Below are 20174 nucleotides of genomic sequence, written 5' to 3'. Positions count from 1 at the left end.
TTCAGGGCTGAGTGGGGAGGTGGTACTGTCACTGGACTAGCAATCCAGGATAATGGTCTGGGGACCCCGGTCCGAATCCCACCACGTCAGACGAATTCAATAAAAATCTGGAATTAAGAATCTGCTGATGACCATGAAACCATTGTCAAAAAACCCATCTGGTTCACTAATGTGCTTTAGGGAAGGAAATCTGCCGTCCTTAGCTGGTCTGGCCTACACATGACTCCAGAGCCACAACAATGTGGTTCACTCTTAAATGCCCTCAGTGATGGGCAGTAAATGTTGGCCCAGCCAGTGACGCCCACATCCCATGAACGAATAAAAAAAAGCATCTTCACCACCCAGACTACAGCGATGGATCACCATCACTTTCTTAGGAGCATTTAGAGACAGTCACTTCAAAAAGCCAGCACAAGCAATGTGGGCTGAAGGGTTACCCTTGAGTTGCCGGCATGATAAGAATGTGATGACTGAGATAACTTATATAGCAAGAGTCCGGCAGCTGCATTCTACAAACTGTCCACCCTGCTGGATTCTAAGTGCCTCACTGCGGTTCCTTCAACACCAGTCTAACACCCACCTGTATTACAGGTATTGCTCAGATGTTCCTCAGTGCCCAAGTCTCGTTTTGCCATCGTCACCAACCAAACCATGGTGGCTGCAGAGAAAAGGAAGGTGGTTACGACAGTGTCCACTTCAAGTTAAAACATGTTTGACTTGTCCACATATTCTAGTTATATTCCAGACTCTACAGGGTGGGTCTGTCACCTGGTGTTCCTGAACAGAGTACCTCGGAAATGTCTTTCACTGGGAGCCTGAATTACAGAACCGACCTTGGAAATGCGGTTAAGCCAACGGATCCAGTCAAACAAAGAGACCAATGCATTGGAGCTGACAAAATCAGTTGTTCAAACCCCGAACAAGCACTCCTGCTACCTTTCTGTGCAGCAGTCACAGTTATTCCATCTCTATTACACTCAACCCCCAACTCCATCTCTATTACACTCAACCCCCAACTCCATCTCTATTACATTGAACCCCAGCACCCCCAACTCCATCTCTATTACATTGAACCCCAGCACCCCCAACTCCATCTCTATCACACTGAGCCCCAACTACCAATTACACTGAACCCCAACACCATCTCTATTCCACTGAACCCCAACTACAATCTCTATTCCACTGAACCCCAACTCCATCTCCATTACACTGAACCCCAACTACAATCTCTATTCCACTGAACCCCAACTCCATCTCCATTACACTGAACCCCAACTCCCCCTCTGTTACACTGAACCCCAACTCCATCTCCATTACACTGAACCCCAACTCCCCCTCTGTTACACTGAACCCCAACTCCATCTCCATTACACTGAACCCCAACTCCCCCTCTATTACACTGAACCCCAAGTCCCCTAACTCCATCTCTATTACACTGAACCCCAACTCCATCTCTATTCCACTGAACCCCAACTCCATCTCTATTCCACTGAACCCCAACTACAATCTCTATTCCACTGAACCCCAACTCCATCTCTGTTACACTGAACCCCACTCCCTCTCTGTTACACTGAACCCCAACACCCAACTCCATCTCTATTACACTGAACCCCAACACCCAACTCCATCTCTATTACACAACCCCAACTCCATCTCTATTCCACTGAACCCCAACTCCATCTCTATTACACTGAACCTGATCTCCCCCAACTCCATCTCTATTACACTGAACCCCAACAACCCCCAACTCCATCTCTATTACACTGAACCCCAAGTCTCCCAACTCCATCTCTATTCCACTGAACCCCAACTCCATCTCTATTCCACTGAACCCCAACTCCATCTCTATTCCACTGAACCCCAACTCCATCTCTATTACACTGAACCCCAACTCCATCTCTATTACACTGAACCCCAACAATCCCAACTCCATCTCTATTACACTGAACCCCAACTCCATCTCTATTCCACTGAACCCCAACTCCATCTCTATTCCACTGAACCCCAACTCCATCTCTATTACACTGAACCCCAACTCCCCCTCTATTACACTGAACCCCAACACCCAACTCCATCTCTATTACACTGAACCCCAACAATCCCAACTCCATCTCTATTACACTGAACCCCAACTCCATCTCTGTTACACTGAACCCTAACTCCATCTCTATAACACTGAACCCCAACTCCATCTCTATTACACTGAACCCCAAAAATCCCAACTCCATCTCTATCACACTGAACCCCAACACCCAACTCCATCTCTATTACACTGAACCCTAACTCCATCTCTATTACACTGAACCCCAACACCCAACTCCATCTCTATTACACTGAACCCTAACTCCATCTCTATTACACTGAACCCCAACTCCCAACTCTATCTCTGTTACACTGAACCCCTACTCCATCTCCATTGCACTGAACCCCAACTCCATCTCTGTTACACTGAACCCCTACTCCATCTCCATTGCACTGAACACCAACTCCCCCAACTCCATCTCTAATACACTGAACCCCAACACCCCCTCAACTCCATCCCTATTACACTGACCACCAACTCCCCCAACCCCATCCCTATTACACTGAACCACAGCACCCCCAACTCCATCTCTGTTACACTGAACCCCAACTCTATTACACTGAACCCCAACACCCAACTCCATCTCTATTCCACTGAACCCCAACTTCACCTCTATTCCACTGAACCCCAACTCCACCTCCATTCCACTGAACCCCAACTCCACCTCCATTCCACTGAACCCCAACTCCACCTCCATTCCACTGAACCCCAACTCCACCTCCATTCCACTGAACCCCAACTCCACCTCCATTCCACTGAACCCCAACTCCACCTCCATTACACTGAACCCCAACTCCACCTCCATTCCACTGAACCCCAACTCCACCTCCATTCCACTGAACCCCAACTCCACCTCCATTACACTGAACCCCAACTCCACCTCCATTACACTGAACCCCAACTCCACCTCCATTACACTGAACCCCAACTCCACCTCCATTCCACTGAACCCCAACTCCACCTCCATTACACTGAACCCCAACTCCACCTCCATTACACTGAACCCCAACTCCATTTCCATTACACTGAACCCCAACTCCATCCCTATTCCACTGAACCCCAACTCCATCCCTACTCCACTGAACCCCAACTCCATCCCTACTCCACTGAACTCCACCTCCATTCCACTGAACCCCAACTCCACCTCTATTACACTGAACCCCAACTCCATTTCCATTACACTGAACCCCAACTCCATCCCTATTCCACTGAACCCCAACTCCATCCCTACTCCACTGAACCCCAACTCCATCCCTACTCCACTGAACCCCAACTCCATCCCTACTCCACTGAACCCCAACTCCATCCCTACTCCACTGAACCCCAACTCCATCCCTATTCCACTGAACTCCACCTCCATTCCACTGAACCCCAACTCCACCTCCATTCCACTGAACCCCAACTCCCCCTCTGTTACACTGAACCCTAACTCCACCTCCATTACACTGAACCCCAACTCCACCTCCATTACACTGAACCCCAACTCCACCTCCATTACACTGAACCCCAACTCCACCTCCATTACACTGAACCCCAACTCCACCTCCATTACACTGAACCCCAACTCCACCTCCATTACACTGAACCCCAACTCCACCTCCATTACACTGAACCCCAACTCCACCTCCATTACACTGAACCCCAACTCCACCTCCATTCCACTGGAGACGTTTCCTTTCTTTACAATCAAATGTGTTGTTTGGTTGAAAGATCATTCAAAGTGTGATGTTGAAATTGAAAAGTGCCCTCACACGAGTATATTAAGGCTGGGAATATTGGTTCATTCCTTTCCTGGGCTGTTTCCACTAGCATCCTCAGGGGCCCTTTGGGGCATAGCACTGCGATAAGATCTGCAGGAAAACAGAAAGAATGAAGCATCAAATCACAGTTAACTCATAATCAAAACTGACTCGGGCAATAATCATCAAATCTCTATCATGCTCACATGCTACCCTCAGTGCAGTTAATGCTGATATTAACAAATATGCTGCTTTGATTCCTATGCTCCAGACATTCAGTGACCAATAAAGAAACGTTTTAATTTCTGTAAAGTGACCACATGATTGCAAAGTGTTCCCAGCCAAAGAAGTATTTTGAAGCGTAGTCCATGATCATCCTCAACACCGGTGCCCCACAAGGCTGTGTCCTCAGCCCCTTACTATACTCCATGTACATCTATGACTGTGTGGCCAAATTCCGACCAATTCGATTTTCAAGTTTCCTGATGACACCACCAATAATCTCTCCCTCAATGTCAACGAAAAGGAGATTGTCATCAACTTCAGGAAGCATAGTGGAGAACATACCCCTGTCTACATCAATGGGGATGCAGTAGAAAGCTGATGAAAGCGTCAAGGTTTTAGGTGTCTACATCACCAACAACCTGTCCTGGTCCCTCCATGCCGACACTATAGTTGAGAAAGCCCACCAACTCAGAAGACTAAGGAAATTTGGCATGTCAGCTACAACTCTCACCGTCTTTTACAGATGCACCACAGAAAGCATTCTTTCTGGTTGTATCACAGCTTGGTATGGCTCCTGCTCTGCCCAAGACCGCAAGGAACTACAAAAGGTCGTGAATGTAGCCCAATCCATCACGCAAAGCAACTTCCCATCCATTGACTCTGCCTACACTTCCCGCTGCCTCAGCAAAGCAGCCAGCATAATTAAGGACCCCACGCACCCCCGACATTCTCTCTTCTCTCTTCCACCTTTTTCCGTCGGGAAAAAGATACAAAAGTCTGAGGTCACGACTCAAGAACAGCTTCTTCCCTGCTGCCATCAGACTTTTGAATGGACCTACCTCGCACTAAGTTGATCTTTCTCTACACCCTAGCAATGACTGTAACTCTACATTCTGCACTGTCTCATTTCCTTCTCTATGAACGGTATGCTTTGTCCGTATAGCGCGCAAGAAACAATACTTTTCACTGTATACTAATACATGTAAGAAGTTTAACAACACCAGGTTAAAGTCCAACAGGTTTATTTGGTAGCAAAAGCCACACAAGCTTTCGAGGCTCTGAGCCCCTTCTTCAGGTGAGTGGGAATTCTGTTCACAAACAGAACTTATAAGACACAGACTCAATTTACATGAATAATGGTTGGAATGCGAATACTTACAACTAATCCAGTCTTTAAGAAACAAAACAATGGGAGTGGAGAGAGCATCAAGACAGGCTAAAAAGATGTGTATTGTCTCCAGACAAGACAGCCAGTGAAACTCTGCAGGTCCACGCAACTGTGGGAGTTACAAATAGTGTGACATAAATTCTGATTCTAGGATCGCATGATAAAGACTCAGGAGGAAAAAAGCAGAAATATTTATGTGAAATAGTGTGACATAAACCCAATATCCCGGTTGAGGCCGTCCTTGTGTGTGCGGAACCTGGCTATCAGTTTCTGCTCCGCGACTCTGCGCTGTCGTGTGTCGCGAAGGCCGCCTTGGAGAACGCTTACCCGAATATCAGAGGCCGAATGCCCGTGACCGCTGAAGTGCTCCCCAACAGGAAGAGAACAGTCTTGCCTGGTGATTGTCGAGCGGTGTTCATTCATCCGTTGTCGCAGCGTCTGCATGGTCTCCCCAATGTACCATGCCTCGGGACATCATGCAGACCATGCAGACGCTGCGACAACGGATGAATGAACACCGCTCGACAATCACCAGGCAAGACTGTTCTCTTCCTGTTGGGGAGCACTTCAGCGGTCACGGGCATTCGGCCTCTGATATTCGGGTAAGCGTTCTCCAAGGCGGCCTTCGCGACACACGACAGCGCAGAGTCGCGGAGCAGAAACTGATAGCCAGGTTCCGCACACACAAGGACGGCCTCAACCGGGATATTGGGTTTATGTCACACTATTTCACATAAATATTTCTGCTTTTTTCCTCCTGAGTCTTTATCATGCGATCCTAGAATCAGAATTTATGTCACACTATTTGTAACTCCCACAGTTGCGTGGACCTGCAGAGTTTCACTGGCTGTCTTGTCTGGAGACAATACACATCTTTTTAGCCTGTCTTGATGCTCTCTCCACTCCCATTGTTTTGTTTCTTAAAGACTGGATTAGTTGTAAGTATTCGCATTCCAACCATTATTCATGTAAATTGAGTCTGTGTCTTATAAGTTCTGTTTGTGAACAGAATTCCCACTCACCTGAAGAAGGGGCTCAGAGCCTCGAAAGCTTGTGTGGCTTTTGCTACCAAATAAACCTGTTGGACTTTAACCTGGTGTTGTTAAACTTCTTACTGTGTTTACCCCAGTCCAACGCCGGCATCTCCACATCATTACTAATACATGTGACAATAATAAATCAAATCAAAATCAAATCTGTTGTCATGTAGGAAATGCTACAGTTTATTGTGACAGGCATTAATGGTTAGCACTGCTGCCTCACAGCACAGTTTTGAGGATCTTCAGGTAAGCGTTCTCCAAGGCGGCCTTCACGACACACGACAGCGCAGAGTCGCTGAGCAGAAACTGATGGCCAAGTTCCGCACACATGAGGACGGCCTCAACCGGGATGTTGGATTTATGTCACATTATCAGTAACCCCCACAGCTTGCCTCCTGGGCTTGTAGAATCTCACTAGCTGTTCTGTCTGGAGACAATACACATCTCTTTAACCTGTGTTGAATGCTCCCTCCACCCACATTGTCTGTACCTTTAAGACCTGGCTGGCTGTAGAGATTTGCATTCTAATCAGTATTCTGTAACTTGATTTCTGTGTCTGTGCACTGTTGGAGAACAGATATCCACTCCATCTGACGAAGGAGCTGTGCTCCGAAAGCTTATGGTATTTGCTACCAAATAAACCTGTTGGACTTTAACCTGGTGTTGTGAGACTTCTTACTGCGCCTCACAGCTCCAGGGACCCAAGTTCAATTCTGGCCTTGGGTGACTGTGTGGAGTTTGAACGTTCTCCCCGTGTCTGCGGGGGTTCCCTCCGGGTGCTCCAGTTTCCTCCCACATTCTGAAAGACGTGCTGGTTAGGTTCATTGACCCGAACAGACGCCGGAGTGTGGCGACTAGGGGAATTTCACAGTAACTTCATTGCAGTGTTAATGTAAGTCTTACTTGTGACTAATAAATAAACTTTACTTTAACTAACCTGTGGCGGCACGGTGGCACAGTGGTTAGCACTGCAGCCTCATAGTGCCAGGGACCTGGGTTCAATTCCCGACTTGAGTCATTGTCTTGTGTGGAATTTTAAAAATTCTTTGCCCTTTGCCTGCATGGGTTTCATCCAGCTGCCCCGGTTTCCTCCCACAGTCTGAAAGACGTGCTGGTTAGGTGCATTGGCCATGCTAAATTCTCACTCAGTGTACCCGAACAGGCGCCGGAGTGTGGCGACTAGGGGATTTTCACAGTAACTTCATTGCAATGTTAATGTAAGCCTACTTATAACTAATAAATAACTTTACTTTTACTAACCTGATCATCTATTTTGCATGTTTTACACGTACCGTAAACAGATATTGCACCAAGAATGACCCAGGCTGACCATTCAGGGAGGTACTTAATGAAAACCAGGGCCATCAGTGCACTGATCATGATGAGGTAAGCCTGCTGGAGCTGAAGAGGTCCCTTCCAGTGGATGCACACCATTCCTACCGCTCCAAAGTTCCAAATAATTAGGATCAGAGTGGGATAGTCCATGGCCACATTGTACGTCTTAAACACTTCCCTAGACAGGAGACAAACTGAGCTGTAATCACAGAAACGTGCAACAAGTGGTGAAAGTTGGAGTAGAATTGGGAGCAAAAGTGCAAATACATACCCCAGGTAGATGTACGTGAAGAGGAAAAGCAACAGAAGAGAGGAGAGAATCAGCCATCCATGAATAAACTGGAAAACATGAACACACTGGTTAGGCAACAGTTTTGGGGACATTTAATCTGTCTGCTTCTGAATCAGGAGAGAATCTGTGAGGAAAAACCTCCCCTTTTTCAACCCTAGTATGACCTGTACCGGCTGAGGTTATTCACCTCACCAACATTTACAGATGGACTATAGAAAGCATCCTTTCTAGCTTGGTATGGCTCCTGCTCTGCCCAAGACCGCAAGGAACTACAAAAAGGTTGTGAATGCAGCCCAATCCATCACACAAACCTGCCTCCCATCCACAGACTCCGTCTACACTTCCCGCTGCCTCAGAAAAGCAGCCAGCATAATCTAGGACCCCACACACCCTGGACATTCTCTCTTCCACCTTCTTCCGTCGGGAAAAAGACTGAAGAACTGACTGACTCAAGAACAGCTTCTTCTCTGCTGCCATCAGACTTTTGAATGGACCTACCTCATATTAACTTGATCTTTCTCTACACCCTAGCTATGACTGTAACACCACATTCTGCACTCTCTCCTTTCCTTCTCCCATATGCACTCTATGAACGGTATGATTTGTGTAGCGTGCAAGAAACAATACTTTTCACTGTATACGAATACATGTGACAATAATAAATCAAATCAAATCTCAACCTTGCCCCTCATCTCAAGTTGAATCACCAGCAGTCAGCTCTCCCCCCGTCAAAGGGGACAGCAGCCTCTGGTCATCTGGGACGATGGTGACTTTATCATATCACACAATGTAAACACAGCTCTGCATGCACTAATTAAACACAGAAAGAAGAAATAATTTCAATTATATAGCACCTTTCACAACTTCACTTCACCCCAAAGTGCTTTATAGTCAATAAAGTCATTTTTGAGGTGCAGTTACTATTGTAACATAGGAAACACAGCTGTCAGATTGTACACAGCAAGCTCCCACAATCAGCAATGTGCCAACGGTTAGGTCATCCGTTGATTGGAAGATAAAATATTATCAAAGACTCGGAGATCCTTTCACATTCATCTGAGAGGATAGACATAATGTCTCATCTAAAAGAAGATACCTCTAACGGCACAGCATTCCTTCAGTACTGCACTGGGAGCATCAGCCTAGACATGTGTTAGTGTAAAATATTGCATGTTACAGATGGGGTGTGTATTTAACTGTGTAATGGCTACACTGTATAGGCGACCGCAGAGAGCTGGGCTGATACTGCTATTCCTCTTGGCAGACCCATACCTGCCCTTCCTCTCTCTGCCAAGTCTGCTACTGCCTTCTCCCACCCTACAATGTGCAGCTGCATTGAGTCTTCCAATTCTGGCACCATTAAGTGGATACTGTGAATCCCTGGACATAAGACATAGGAGCAGAATTAGGCCACTCGGCCCATCCAGTTTGCTCCCCCATTCAATCATGGCTGATATTTCTCTCATTCCCATTCTCCTGCCTTTTCCCCATAACCCCTGATCCCCTTATTAATCAAGAACCTATCTACCCCTGTCTTAAAGGCACTCAATGACCTGGCCTCCACAGCCTTCTGGAGTAAAACGTTCCACAGATTCACGACCCTCTGGCTGAAGAAATTCCTCCTCATCTCTGTTTTAAAGGATCGTCCCTTTAGCCTGAGGTTGTGCCCTCTGGTTCTAGTTTTTCCTACTAGTGGAAACATCCTCTCCACATCCACTTTATCCGGGCCTTGCAATATCCTGTAAGTTTCAATAAGATCCCCCTCATCCTTCTAAACTCCAATGAGTACAGACCCAGAGTCCTCAACCGGTCCTTATACGACAAGCTCTTCATTCCAGGGATCATTCTTGTGAACCTCCTCTGGACCCTTTCCAAGACCAGCACATCCTTCCTTAGATACAGGGCCCAAAACTGCTCACAATACTCCAAATGGTGTCTGACCAGACCCTTATACAACCTCAGAAGTACATCCCTGTTCTTGTATTCTAGCCCTCTCAACATGAATGCTAACATTGCATGTACCTTCCTAACTGCCAACTGAACCTGCACGTTAACCTTAAGAGAATCTTGAACAATGACTCCCAAGTCCCTTTGTGCTTCTGATTTCGTAAGCATTTCCCCATTTAGAAAATAGTCTATGTCTCCATTCCTCCTTCCATTGTATTCCATTTGCCACTTCTTTGCCCACTCTCCTAGCCTGTCCAAGTCCTTCTGCAGCCCCCCTACTTTCTCAATACTACCTGTCCCTCTACGTATCTTTGTATCATCTGCAAAATTAGCAACAGTGCCTTCAGTTCCTTCTTCCAAATCGTTAATGTATATTGTGAAAAGTTGTGGTCCCAACACCGACCTCTGAGACACGCCATTAGTCACCGGCTGCCATCCTGAAAAAGACCGCTTTATCCCCACTCTCTACCTTCTGCCAGTCAGCCAATCCTCTATCCATGCCAGGACCTTACCCGTAACACCATGGGCACTTAACGTATTTAACAGTCTTCTATGTGGCACCTTGTCAAAGGCCTTCTGGAAATCTAAATAAATCACATCCACTGGTTCTCCTTTATCTAACTTCCTTGTTACCTCTTCAAGGAACTCTAACAGATCTGTCAGACATGACCTCCCCTTGACAAAGCCATGCTGGCTCAGTCCTACTTTATCATACACTTCCAAGTACTCTGCAATCTCAACTTTAATAATGGACTCTAAAATCTTGCCAATGACCGAAGTCAGGCTAACCAGCCTATAATTTCCCGTCTGCTGCCTCCCTCCCTTCTTAAACAGTGGTGTTACATTAGCTACGTTCCAGTCTTCTGGTACTCTCCCTGCCTCCAGCGATCCCTAAAAGATCACCACCAATGCCTCCACAATTTCCTCAGCTATCTCTTTTAGAAGCCTGGGGTGTAGTCCATCCGGTCCAGGCGATTTATCCACCTGAGAATGAGCCAGTGGCAGAGAGGCTCTACCTGGTCAAGGAGCTTCTCTGTGAGCTTGTTCTTGTTCAGCTGCTAGAGACCCATGTAAATCCCTTAAAAACCTCTAGATCCCTACAGGATCACAAACCCCCAGTTGAGATCCTGCTGCCCTATCATGTTAGAGCCCTATCTCCAACTCCTAACCCCGTTGGTGAGACTCCACCCTGCAGATGTGGACAAACTAGATTTGCCCTACACTTTGTTTTATTTTTGTATTCCTTCATAGGATGAGGCCAGTGCTGGCTGAGAAGGTGCTAGTGAACTACCTTCTGCAGTCCATGTGCTGTAGGTACATCCACAGTGCTATTAAGCAGTTCCAGAATTTTGACCCAGCGACTGCGAAAGAATTGTAATATATTTCCAATTCGGGATGGTGAGTGGCTTGGAGGGGAACCTCCAGTTGCTGGTGTTTCCGCTGCTCTCGTCCTACCGGATGTCAGAGGTTGCAGGTTTTTACGGTGATGTCAAGGGAGCCTTGGTAAGTTTCTGCAGTGCATCTTGTAGATGCTACGCACTGCTACCACTGTGCATCAGCCGTGGAGGGAGTGAATGTTTAAAGCTAGTGGATGGGGTTCCAATTTAGCCACTCCTTTGTCCTAGTCTCTTAAAATTAAGTGAATACTACAAACCTGTCTCCTCTTGTAAATGTTTAATGATTTCAAATTAAAAACCCCTACCTTGTAACATCGATACTTGTAAAGGAGGACAAGAATTATCGTCATTACGACAATGACGCTGATCATTATTAACGTGTTCAGGATGGAGTTGAGGATACGTCGTCCAACAGAGTCAGTATCCTCCGTAAAAGGGGTGTAGATTCTGTCAAAGAAAAAGTGGAAACAGAAGTTAGTGGAGTTTAATGCGAACCGATCAATTACAATTGGTGTCAGGTTTTCCTGAGCAGCAACACCAACAACAATTTGCATTGCTATAGCGCCTTTAACACGATAAAACATCTCAAGGCATTTCACAGAAGTGTTCCAAATATGGCACCAAACCATGTCAGGTGATAATAGAAGAATGCTGGAAAATCTCAGCAGGTCTGACAGTATCTGTGGGGAGAGAATGGAGCCAACATTTTGAGCCAGGCTCAGAGCTGTGACAAAGGGTCATCCGGACTTGAAACATTGGCTCTGTTCTCTCTCCACAGATGCTGTCAGACCTGCTGAGATTTTCCAGCATTTTCTGTTTTTGTTTCCGATTCCAGCATCTGCAGTATTTTGCTTTTATCCAAGGTGATAACGGGACGGGTAATTAAAATCATGGTCAAAGGGGTAGCATTTTCAACAGCGTCTTAAGAAAGAGAAGCAGAGAGATTTAAGGAGAGAATTCCAAAGCTTAAGATCCAGCTAGTAGTGATAGGTCGATAGATATATCTGCAGATCCATGGACATTTTGTTGTGTTAAAGAAGCTATGTACATGTATATTGCTGTTGAAGAACCTAAACTAGGAAAACTTCTGATATCGAGTAACAGCAGCTGATGGGCAGCCCAGTGGCCCAGTGGTTAGCACTGCTGCCTCACAGCACCAGCGTCCCGGGTTCAATTCCGGTCTAGGGTCACTGTCTGTGTAGAGTTTGCACATTCTCCCGGTGTCTGTGTGGGTTTCCTCCGGGTGCTCCGGTTTCCTCCCACAGTCCAAAGATGTGCGGGTTAGGTTGATTGGCCATGCTAAAATTGACCCTAACGTCAGGGGGATTAGCAGGGTAAATGAGGGTTACAGGAATAGGGCCTGGGTGGGATTATGGTCAGTGCAGACTCGATTGGCTGAATGGCCTCCTTCTGCACTGTAGGGATTCTATGATTAATCAGCTGACTGTTAAGGAAGACTTTTTTATATACAATGAACAATCTCCTTACACGTGGCATTCTTGGGGAGTTTTTTTCTACCAAGCACACTGAGTTAGCTATTACAGATTCTGAAACAGGGCCAAACAGAGTCTTAACATTTTGTGGAACTCAGCACTCACAGAGAAAATCATCTGGGTTTAATGGACTACGAGAGACTAAAATTGGAGCTGTTCCCGAGAAGCTTCAGACTCAGAGACCCCCATTCATAGAATCATAGAATCCTACAGTACAGAAGGAGGCCATTCGGCCCATTGAGTCTGCACCGACGACAATCCCACCCAGGCCCTATCTCTATAACCCCATGCATATATCCTGCTAGTCCCCCTGACACGAAGGGGCAATTTAGCACGGCCAATCCACCTAACCAGACTGTAGGAGGAAACAAGAGCACCTGGAGGAAACCCATGCAGACACAGGGAGAATGTGCAGACTCCACGCACCCATGCCAAGAATCGAACCCGGGTCCCTGGCGCTGTGAGGCAGCAGTGCTAACCACTGTGCCACCGTGCCGCTCTGAGGAAAGAATCCATTTGAAATGGATAGCTCTCTACGCCCTGGGCTCCGCTCCTTCCAGACCCCATCTGCCATGGCCTGAGAACCTGGTTCGGGGTCACCAAGGTACTTGATACTCCAACCATCAAGTCATAGCCATCAAATCCGAAAGACATGCTGCTTAGGTGCATTGGCCATGCTAAATTCTCCCTCAGTGTACCCTAACAGGCGCCGGAGTGCGGCGACTAGGGGATTTTCACAGTAACTTCATTGCAGTGTTAATGTAAGCCTACTTGTGACACTAATAAATAAACTTTAAATTTACTTTTTAACTCCGACTTTCAGCTGATGCTGGCGTATTTGGACTACATTCATGGTCAGAGACTAATTATTGGTAAGTCTTGTAGACTCTTCTATCCTCTCCCAGATCAGGCGCCTGAACACAATGAGTTATGAGGATAACAGATTTCCAAGTCCGAAGGATTACACCTGCTTGACCTATGCTGGGATCTCCAGAGGAGACAGCAGCCTGGGTAACATTGACAGATCGTTGTAAAGAGCCTTTCACTCAGCTCTGTATGATCAGGTGGGGGAACTGGGAATCATACAATACCTTTGAATCACTGTTGACAAGAGAAATGATCTTCCTTTTCTAATAAAATAAAAACAATTACATTGGCTTGCCCCAGTATCGGTTAAAAAAAAAACTTGTATCAAACTTGTTTTGCCCCACACTGAGAGCACTGTGCTCAGTTCTGGTTTCTAGTTTGTAAAGAAAGGACATTGAGGTACTGCAGATGATGCAAGTATGATACCAGAAGTGGGAATGGTTCGCACTGCTGCCTCACAGCGACAGGGACCCAGGTTCAATTCCGGCTTTGGGTCACTGTCTGTGTGGAGTTTGCACATTCTCCCCATGTCTGTGTGGGTTTCCTCCGGGTGCTCCAGTTTCCTCACACAGTCCAGGTCCTCACCCAGGTCCTTTCCCCATAACCCCATGCATTTACCCTTGCTAATCCCCCTGACACTAAGGGACAATTTAGCATGGCCAATCCACCCAATCCATCTCTGGACTGTGTGAGGAAACCAGAGCACCCGGAGGAAACGCACGCAGACATGGGGCGAACGTGCAAACTCCACACAGTGAGCCAAGCTGGGAATCGAACCCGAGTCCCTGGCGCTGTGAGGCAGCAGTGCTAACCACTGTGTCGCCCCTGTTGGAGTCATGAAATTTATTAAACCTTTCTTTTACTTTGATCTTTTGGAGTAAGTTTTGTTTCATTTTATTGCCTATTAACTGAAGAGTACTTTCTGTTGGATGAACAAATAGCATTGATGTATTTAAGAGGAGGCTAGAGAACCACATGAGGATGTAAGGATGAGAAACAAATGTTTCTAGAGTTAATTGAAAATGATGGGAGGGGATTTGTGTGGATCATAAACACCAGCACGGAGCTGTTGGGCTGAGTGGCCTGTTCGCAGGCTGTAAATTCAATTCAGAATATGCAAGATTTACCAGAGGGATCCTCAAATGAGGAATCACTTTTGCTGCCTCCCAGCGCCAGGGGCCCGGGTTCAATTCCCGTGTCTGCTCCGGTTTCCTCCCACAGTCCGAAAGTGCTGGTTAGGTGCATTGGCCGTGCTAAATTCTCCCTCAGTGTACCCAAACAGGTTCCGGAGTGTGGTGACTACGGGATTTTCACAGTAACTTAATTGCAGTGTTAATGTAAGCCTACTTGTGATTAATAAATAAACTTTAACTTTTTGAGATTAATAAATAAACTTTAACTTTTTACTTACAGCTGCCCATCCTTCTGTGTGTAGAAGCTGACTGACTTGATTGTCACCACCACCACTGCCATACACAGCGTGACAGGCACAAAGAGCATGATGACGTGCTTTGCCCCGTACTTCAGGATCAGTTCCTCCTCTTCCTCCTCCTCGCCCTCTCCACCTGCATCTCTGCTTGCAGGCCCACCCGCTGCGGCAGTTCTCCCCTCCACAGGATTTGTGGGTTGATTGGCTGCCGATTGGCGCTGTGCAGGCAAAACATAAGGCATCATTAACAGCTATGTTAAACTTACACAGAACCTTGTACAGGGACCACACTTACAGAGTACCCTGCACAGATCCGGTCTTCACAATACAAAAAAACTTACTCGGCTACTGAGGGAACTGCAAAAATGAATGATAAGAAAGGGGCAGCACAGTGGTTAACACAATTCAATTCCGGCTTTGGGTGTCTGTGGAATTTGCACGTTCTCCTCATGTCCACGATGCGGAGTTGCTGGCGTTGGACTGGGGTGGGCACAGTAAGTAGTCTCACAACACCAGGTTAAAGTCCAACAGGTTTATTTGGTAGCACGAGCTTTCAGAGTACTGCTCCTTCATCAGGTGAGTGTCTGCGTGGATTTCCTCCGGATGCTCCGGTTTCCTCCCACAGTCCAAAGATGAGCAGGTTAGGTTGATTGGCCATGCTAAATTGTCCCTTAGTATCCCAGGATATGTTGGTTGGGGAGATTAATGGGGTAAATATGTGGGGTTACGGTCTGGGTAAGATGCTCTCTCTGAGATAGTGCAGACTTTATGGGCTGAGTGGCCTACTTCCGCACGGGAGAGATTCTATGATATCAGACTGAGAGGTTAGACCCAGAAGGGAAAATTGAACGGGGCACTTTCTCTAGAAAGTGAGGGCACCTGGTGGAGGTCTTTAAAATTATGAAGGGGTTTGATAGGGTGGACGCAGAGAAGATATCTCCATTTGTGAGTGAAACCAATCGATGGGCCATAAATATGATAGTTACTAACAGGGAATTCAGGTTTACCTAGGCAGTGATAAGAATGGAGAACTCACTATTATAAGGAGTGGCTGTGGCAAATAAAAGAGATTGTTTAAGGGGAAGCTAGAGAAATACATGAGGGAGAAAGGAATAGAAAGATATAGAAACATAGAATCCCTACAGTGCAGAAGGAAGCCATTCGGCCCATTGAGTCTGCACCCACTACAATCCCACCTAGCCCCTATCCCCGTAACCCCACATATTTACCCCGCTAATCCCTCTAACCTACGAATCCCAGGACACTAAGGAGCAATTTAGCACAGCCAATGCACCTAACCCGCACATCTTTGGAGTGTGGGAGGAAACCGGAGCACCCAGAGGAAACCCACGCAGACACAGGAAGAACATGCAATCTCCACACAGACAGTGACCCAAGCTGGGAAATTGAACCCAGGTCCCTGGCACTGTGAGGCAGCAGTGCTAACCACTGTGCCACCGTGCTGATAAGGTATGCTCAGAGGGGTAACAGAAACTACAAGCAGAGAATAATAACAACATAGACTAGTTAGCAATTCTTTATGATGTGTGTAATTCTGTGGTAATGGATGTAATTCTGTCATGTATGTAATTCTACAAAATGTATGTAAATCTGTGTCATTCCATGTAAATATATCCATGCTATTAGTCCTTAACTTGCACAAAGACTGGCAACGGCCCGTACAGTAGGGGTAGCTCCCTCTGGCCTGTTGATGTGCTTACCGGGTTAGCCTGTATGTTGGCGGAGCCAGGTGCCCCATCCCTATCCTGGTAGGAGGGCATCGTAGAGGTGTTGGCTGACATCAGAGCCGTCCTCTCAGTGTACAGTTCGTCTTCACTGTCTGATGAAATCATGAACGAGCTGTGGGCGAGCACGAGTGGGTAATCTCACAGACGCTAGCTGGGTTATCTCTGAAAAAGACCAAGAAAATGTGTGTGATCAGCTGGAGAACATTGCAGTCAAACATTACCCTCAGATGTTAGTTTTGCTCATCAATCTGTACTCCACCGTGGTATCCCTCAAGACTCTGTGGAAGGAACTGTTTGTAGTAATATAACAGTGAGAGGAAGGATTCAGTAATGCACCTACAGGGACTGGCATTGGAAACCTGGCCACAAGGAGTCGATGTGGGGGGAGGTTGGGGTGTGTGTGCCACTATCAGTACTGTAACCACAGGAAGCTAATGTCACTAATGTAACCACAATATTGAAGAGAAGGAAATAGGCAGTCTTGTTTATCATAGAATTCTAAGGGTGGCATGGTGGCAGTGGTTAGCACTGCTGCCTCACAGCACCAGGGACCCGGGTTCAATTCCCGGCTTGGGTCACTGTTGGAGTTTGCACGTTCTCCCCGTGTCTGCGTGGGTTTCCTCTGGGTGCTCCGGCTTTCTCCCACAGTCCGAAAGATATGCTGGTTAGGTGCATTGGCCATGCTAAATTCCCCTTAGTGTCCTGGGATGCATAGGTTAGAGGGATTAACGGGGTAAATATGTGGAGTCATGGGGATAGCGCCTAGGTGAGATTGTTATTGGTGCAGGCTCGATGGGCCAAATGGCCTCCTTCTGCACTGTAGGGTTTCTATGGAAGATGCTGTCTGACCTGCTAAGAATTTCCAGTGCTGTCCTGTGAAGAGAGGCATGATGTGGAGATGCCGGCGTTGGACTGGAAGAGAGAACAGAGCTGACATTTTGAATCTGGATGACCCTTCATCAGATAAAAGGAAACCTCTACTTGTTCCCCTCTAGTTTAGAGATACAGTGTGAGCATATGTGTTGAGGCGCAGACTGGTTCACAGTGGTAGGAACCTTTGAGTATTGGATTACTGAATCTAACCTAAATGGGTTGCCAACCCTCTTGGGTATATTCCTGAAGGCTTCTCGATATTTCCTGGATGGAATGTACATGGGGGGAGATGTTTAGTCGGAGGGACTTGGATCTGAGGGCACAGCCTCAGAGGAAAGGGACACCCTTTAGAACCGAGTTGAGGAGAAATTTCTTCAGCCAGAGGGTGATGAACCTGTGGAATTCATTGCCACAGAAGGCTGTGGACGCCTGGTTATTGAGTGTATTTTAGACAGAGATAGAAAGCAGCCAGCATAACCAAGCACCCCACACACCCCGGACATACTCTCTTCCACCTTCTTCCATCGGGAAAAAGATACAAAAGTCTGAGATCATGTACCAACCAACTCAAGAACAGCTTCTTCCCTGCTGCCATCAGACTTTTGAATAGAACTACCTCGCACTAAGTTGATCTTTCTCTACACCCTAACAATGACTGTAATACTACATTCTGTACTCTCTCCTTTCCTTCTCTATGAACGGTATGCTTTGTCTGTATAGCACGCCAAGACACTTTTCATTGTATCCCAATACATGTGACAATAATAAATCAAAAAAGATAGGTTCTTGATTGGTAAGGTGATCAAAGGTTACATGGAAAGGGCAGGAGAATGGAGTTGAGAAACTTATTAGCCATGATCGAATGGCGGAGCAGACTCAATGGGCCGAATGGCCTAATTCTGCTCCTATATCTTATGGTCTATGGTTTCATCATGGGACTTTCCATCCCCACCACTGAGTTCCCAACAGGGAATTTTCACAGTAACTTCATTGCAGTGCAAATGTAAGCCTACTTGTGACACTAATAAATAAACTTTAAATTTTATATCCATTCTCATGACAACAGCACAGCCAACTAGAAATCAAAAAGAAACTTTTCATTATTAAATTGAGTGACATTTGACTGTCAGTCAGACTACCCTTTATTCCCCATTTCCAATATTTGTCAATGTAGAAGAAAAATAACATCCCTATGATTTTTCTCCTGGGGCTTTAGTTTGTTGGCAGGAATGCGTACAAGAGTTAATCGTTACTCCTTGCACTCTCCAGGACAATCCTGTGGAGGGATTAGCAACCAAAAAAAAAGACATTCTGAAACAGTAACAGTACCTCCTCATTGTTTACCAACCCTAGCACGGGCAGCACAATGGTTAGCACTGCTGCCTCACAGCGCCAGGGACCCAGGTTCGATTCCTGGCTTGGGTCACTGTCTGTGTGGCACCTGTGTGGGTTTCCTCCGGGTGCCCCGGTTTCCTCCCACAGTCCGAAAGACGTGCTGGTTAGGTGGATTGGCTATGCTAAATCTCCCTCAGTGTACCCAAATAGGCACCAGAGTGAGGCGACGAGGGGATTTTCACAGTAACTTCATTGCAATGTTAATATAAGCCTACTTGTGACAATAAATAAACTTTAAACACCACACCATCCCTCCCCCACCCCCCAAAAAAAATTTCAAGGGGCCTATTGTGGAGAAAATTCATTTCCAAAATCATTACAGCTCCCAATGAAAATCTGGCCTTTAACCTGCTGTTCAATCACTTATTATTGCAAAGGCATCATTGTCTGATTACTTGAAGCATTCATTGCTCTCAAATTAACAGCCTTCACTGTATCATTCGATGAAGGCAGCAGAAAATCAGTGACAGACAAAAGGAATCACAGCCTGTAGCTTCCATGCGTAAATGTTTGCAGACAAGATGAGGCCTCCCTACAAACTCTGGCCCAGTTTCACAGGCTCCTGTAGTTATGTGGCTCCATCTCCCTCCCCACGGGAAATGAGGAAGTGCTTTAAAAAAATTACTCAAATCAAAACAGCAGACTGAAGTGTCGACAACAAGCACCGAGAGGCCCAGCTCCCCCCATCATCCTTCCAGCCCTGACTCCCCTTTGTAACTTGCCTGCTGAGGTGTGTGGGGCGGGGGGGGTTAGGAGATCCTGCTGAGGTTGGTGAGAAGCTCAGAGAGTATCTGTCAGACAAGCGGCCATCCTGTCAGGGCTGGGGTGAGAGGAGGTAGCAGAGAACAAGGCAGCTGATCCGACCACAACAAGGGCAGAGACTGCTCCTTCCCACAAGCCCAACATCTCATGAGACTTGGACGTTGCTGAGCTGTAAGTGTGAGACTACCCCCATCCTCTGGCTGAGAACAGCAACTGTGCTACACACACTCTCTCAACCAGCCCTGCAACAACAGCTCAGCCTTTAATACACACTGCAGGGTTTTTAAAATCCTGTCCCATCTGCCTGAGGCACCTTTCAACTTCAAGTTTAACTTTAATAATAAATTAATAATAAATAAACTTAAAGTTTATTTATTAGTG

The 20174-nt window shown here is 46.6% G+C and overlaps 1 protein-coding gene across 1 annotated transcript in view; it reads right to left on the bottom strand.

Moving 5' to 3' along the window:
- The window catches only part of psen2 (presenilin 2), a 31553-nt gene extending 11611 nt beyond the window's left edge, over window positions 1-19942 (bottom strand). The window contains exons 1-8 of the mRNA XM_078213370.1: window positions 19754-19942; window positions 16737-16925; window positions 14998-15233; window positions 11532-11673; window positions 7862-7929; window positions 7548-7768; window positions 3835-3933; window positions 581-658 (exon numbers count right to left, since the gene is read on the bottom strand). Coding sequence (XP_078069496.1) covers window positions 581-658; window positions 3835-3933; window positions 7548-7768; window positions 7862-7929; window positions 11532-11673; window positions 14998-15233; window positions 16737-16868 — 976 coding nt within the window. The 5' untranslated portion in view covers window positions 16869-16925; window positions 19754-19942. The remainder of the gene's footprint in view (window positions 1-580; window positions 659-3834; window positions 3934-7547; window positions 7769-7861; window positions 7930-11531; window positions 11674-14997; window positions 15234-16736; window positions 16926-19753) is intronic.
- Window positions 19943-20174: the final 232 nt, after the last annotated feature.

This window comes from Mustelus asterias, chromosome 5 (genome assembly GCF_964213995.1).
Source record: "Mustelus asterias chromosome 5, sMusAst1.hap1.1, whole genome shotgun sequence".
Classification (NCBI taxonomy): Eukaryota; Metazoa; Chordata; class Chondrichthyes; order Carcharhiniformes; family Triakidae; genus Mustelus; species Mustelus asterias.
Note: the sequence above shows the minus strand (reverse complement) of the source record. Positions and strands in the feature narration are given on the sequence as shown.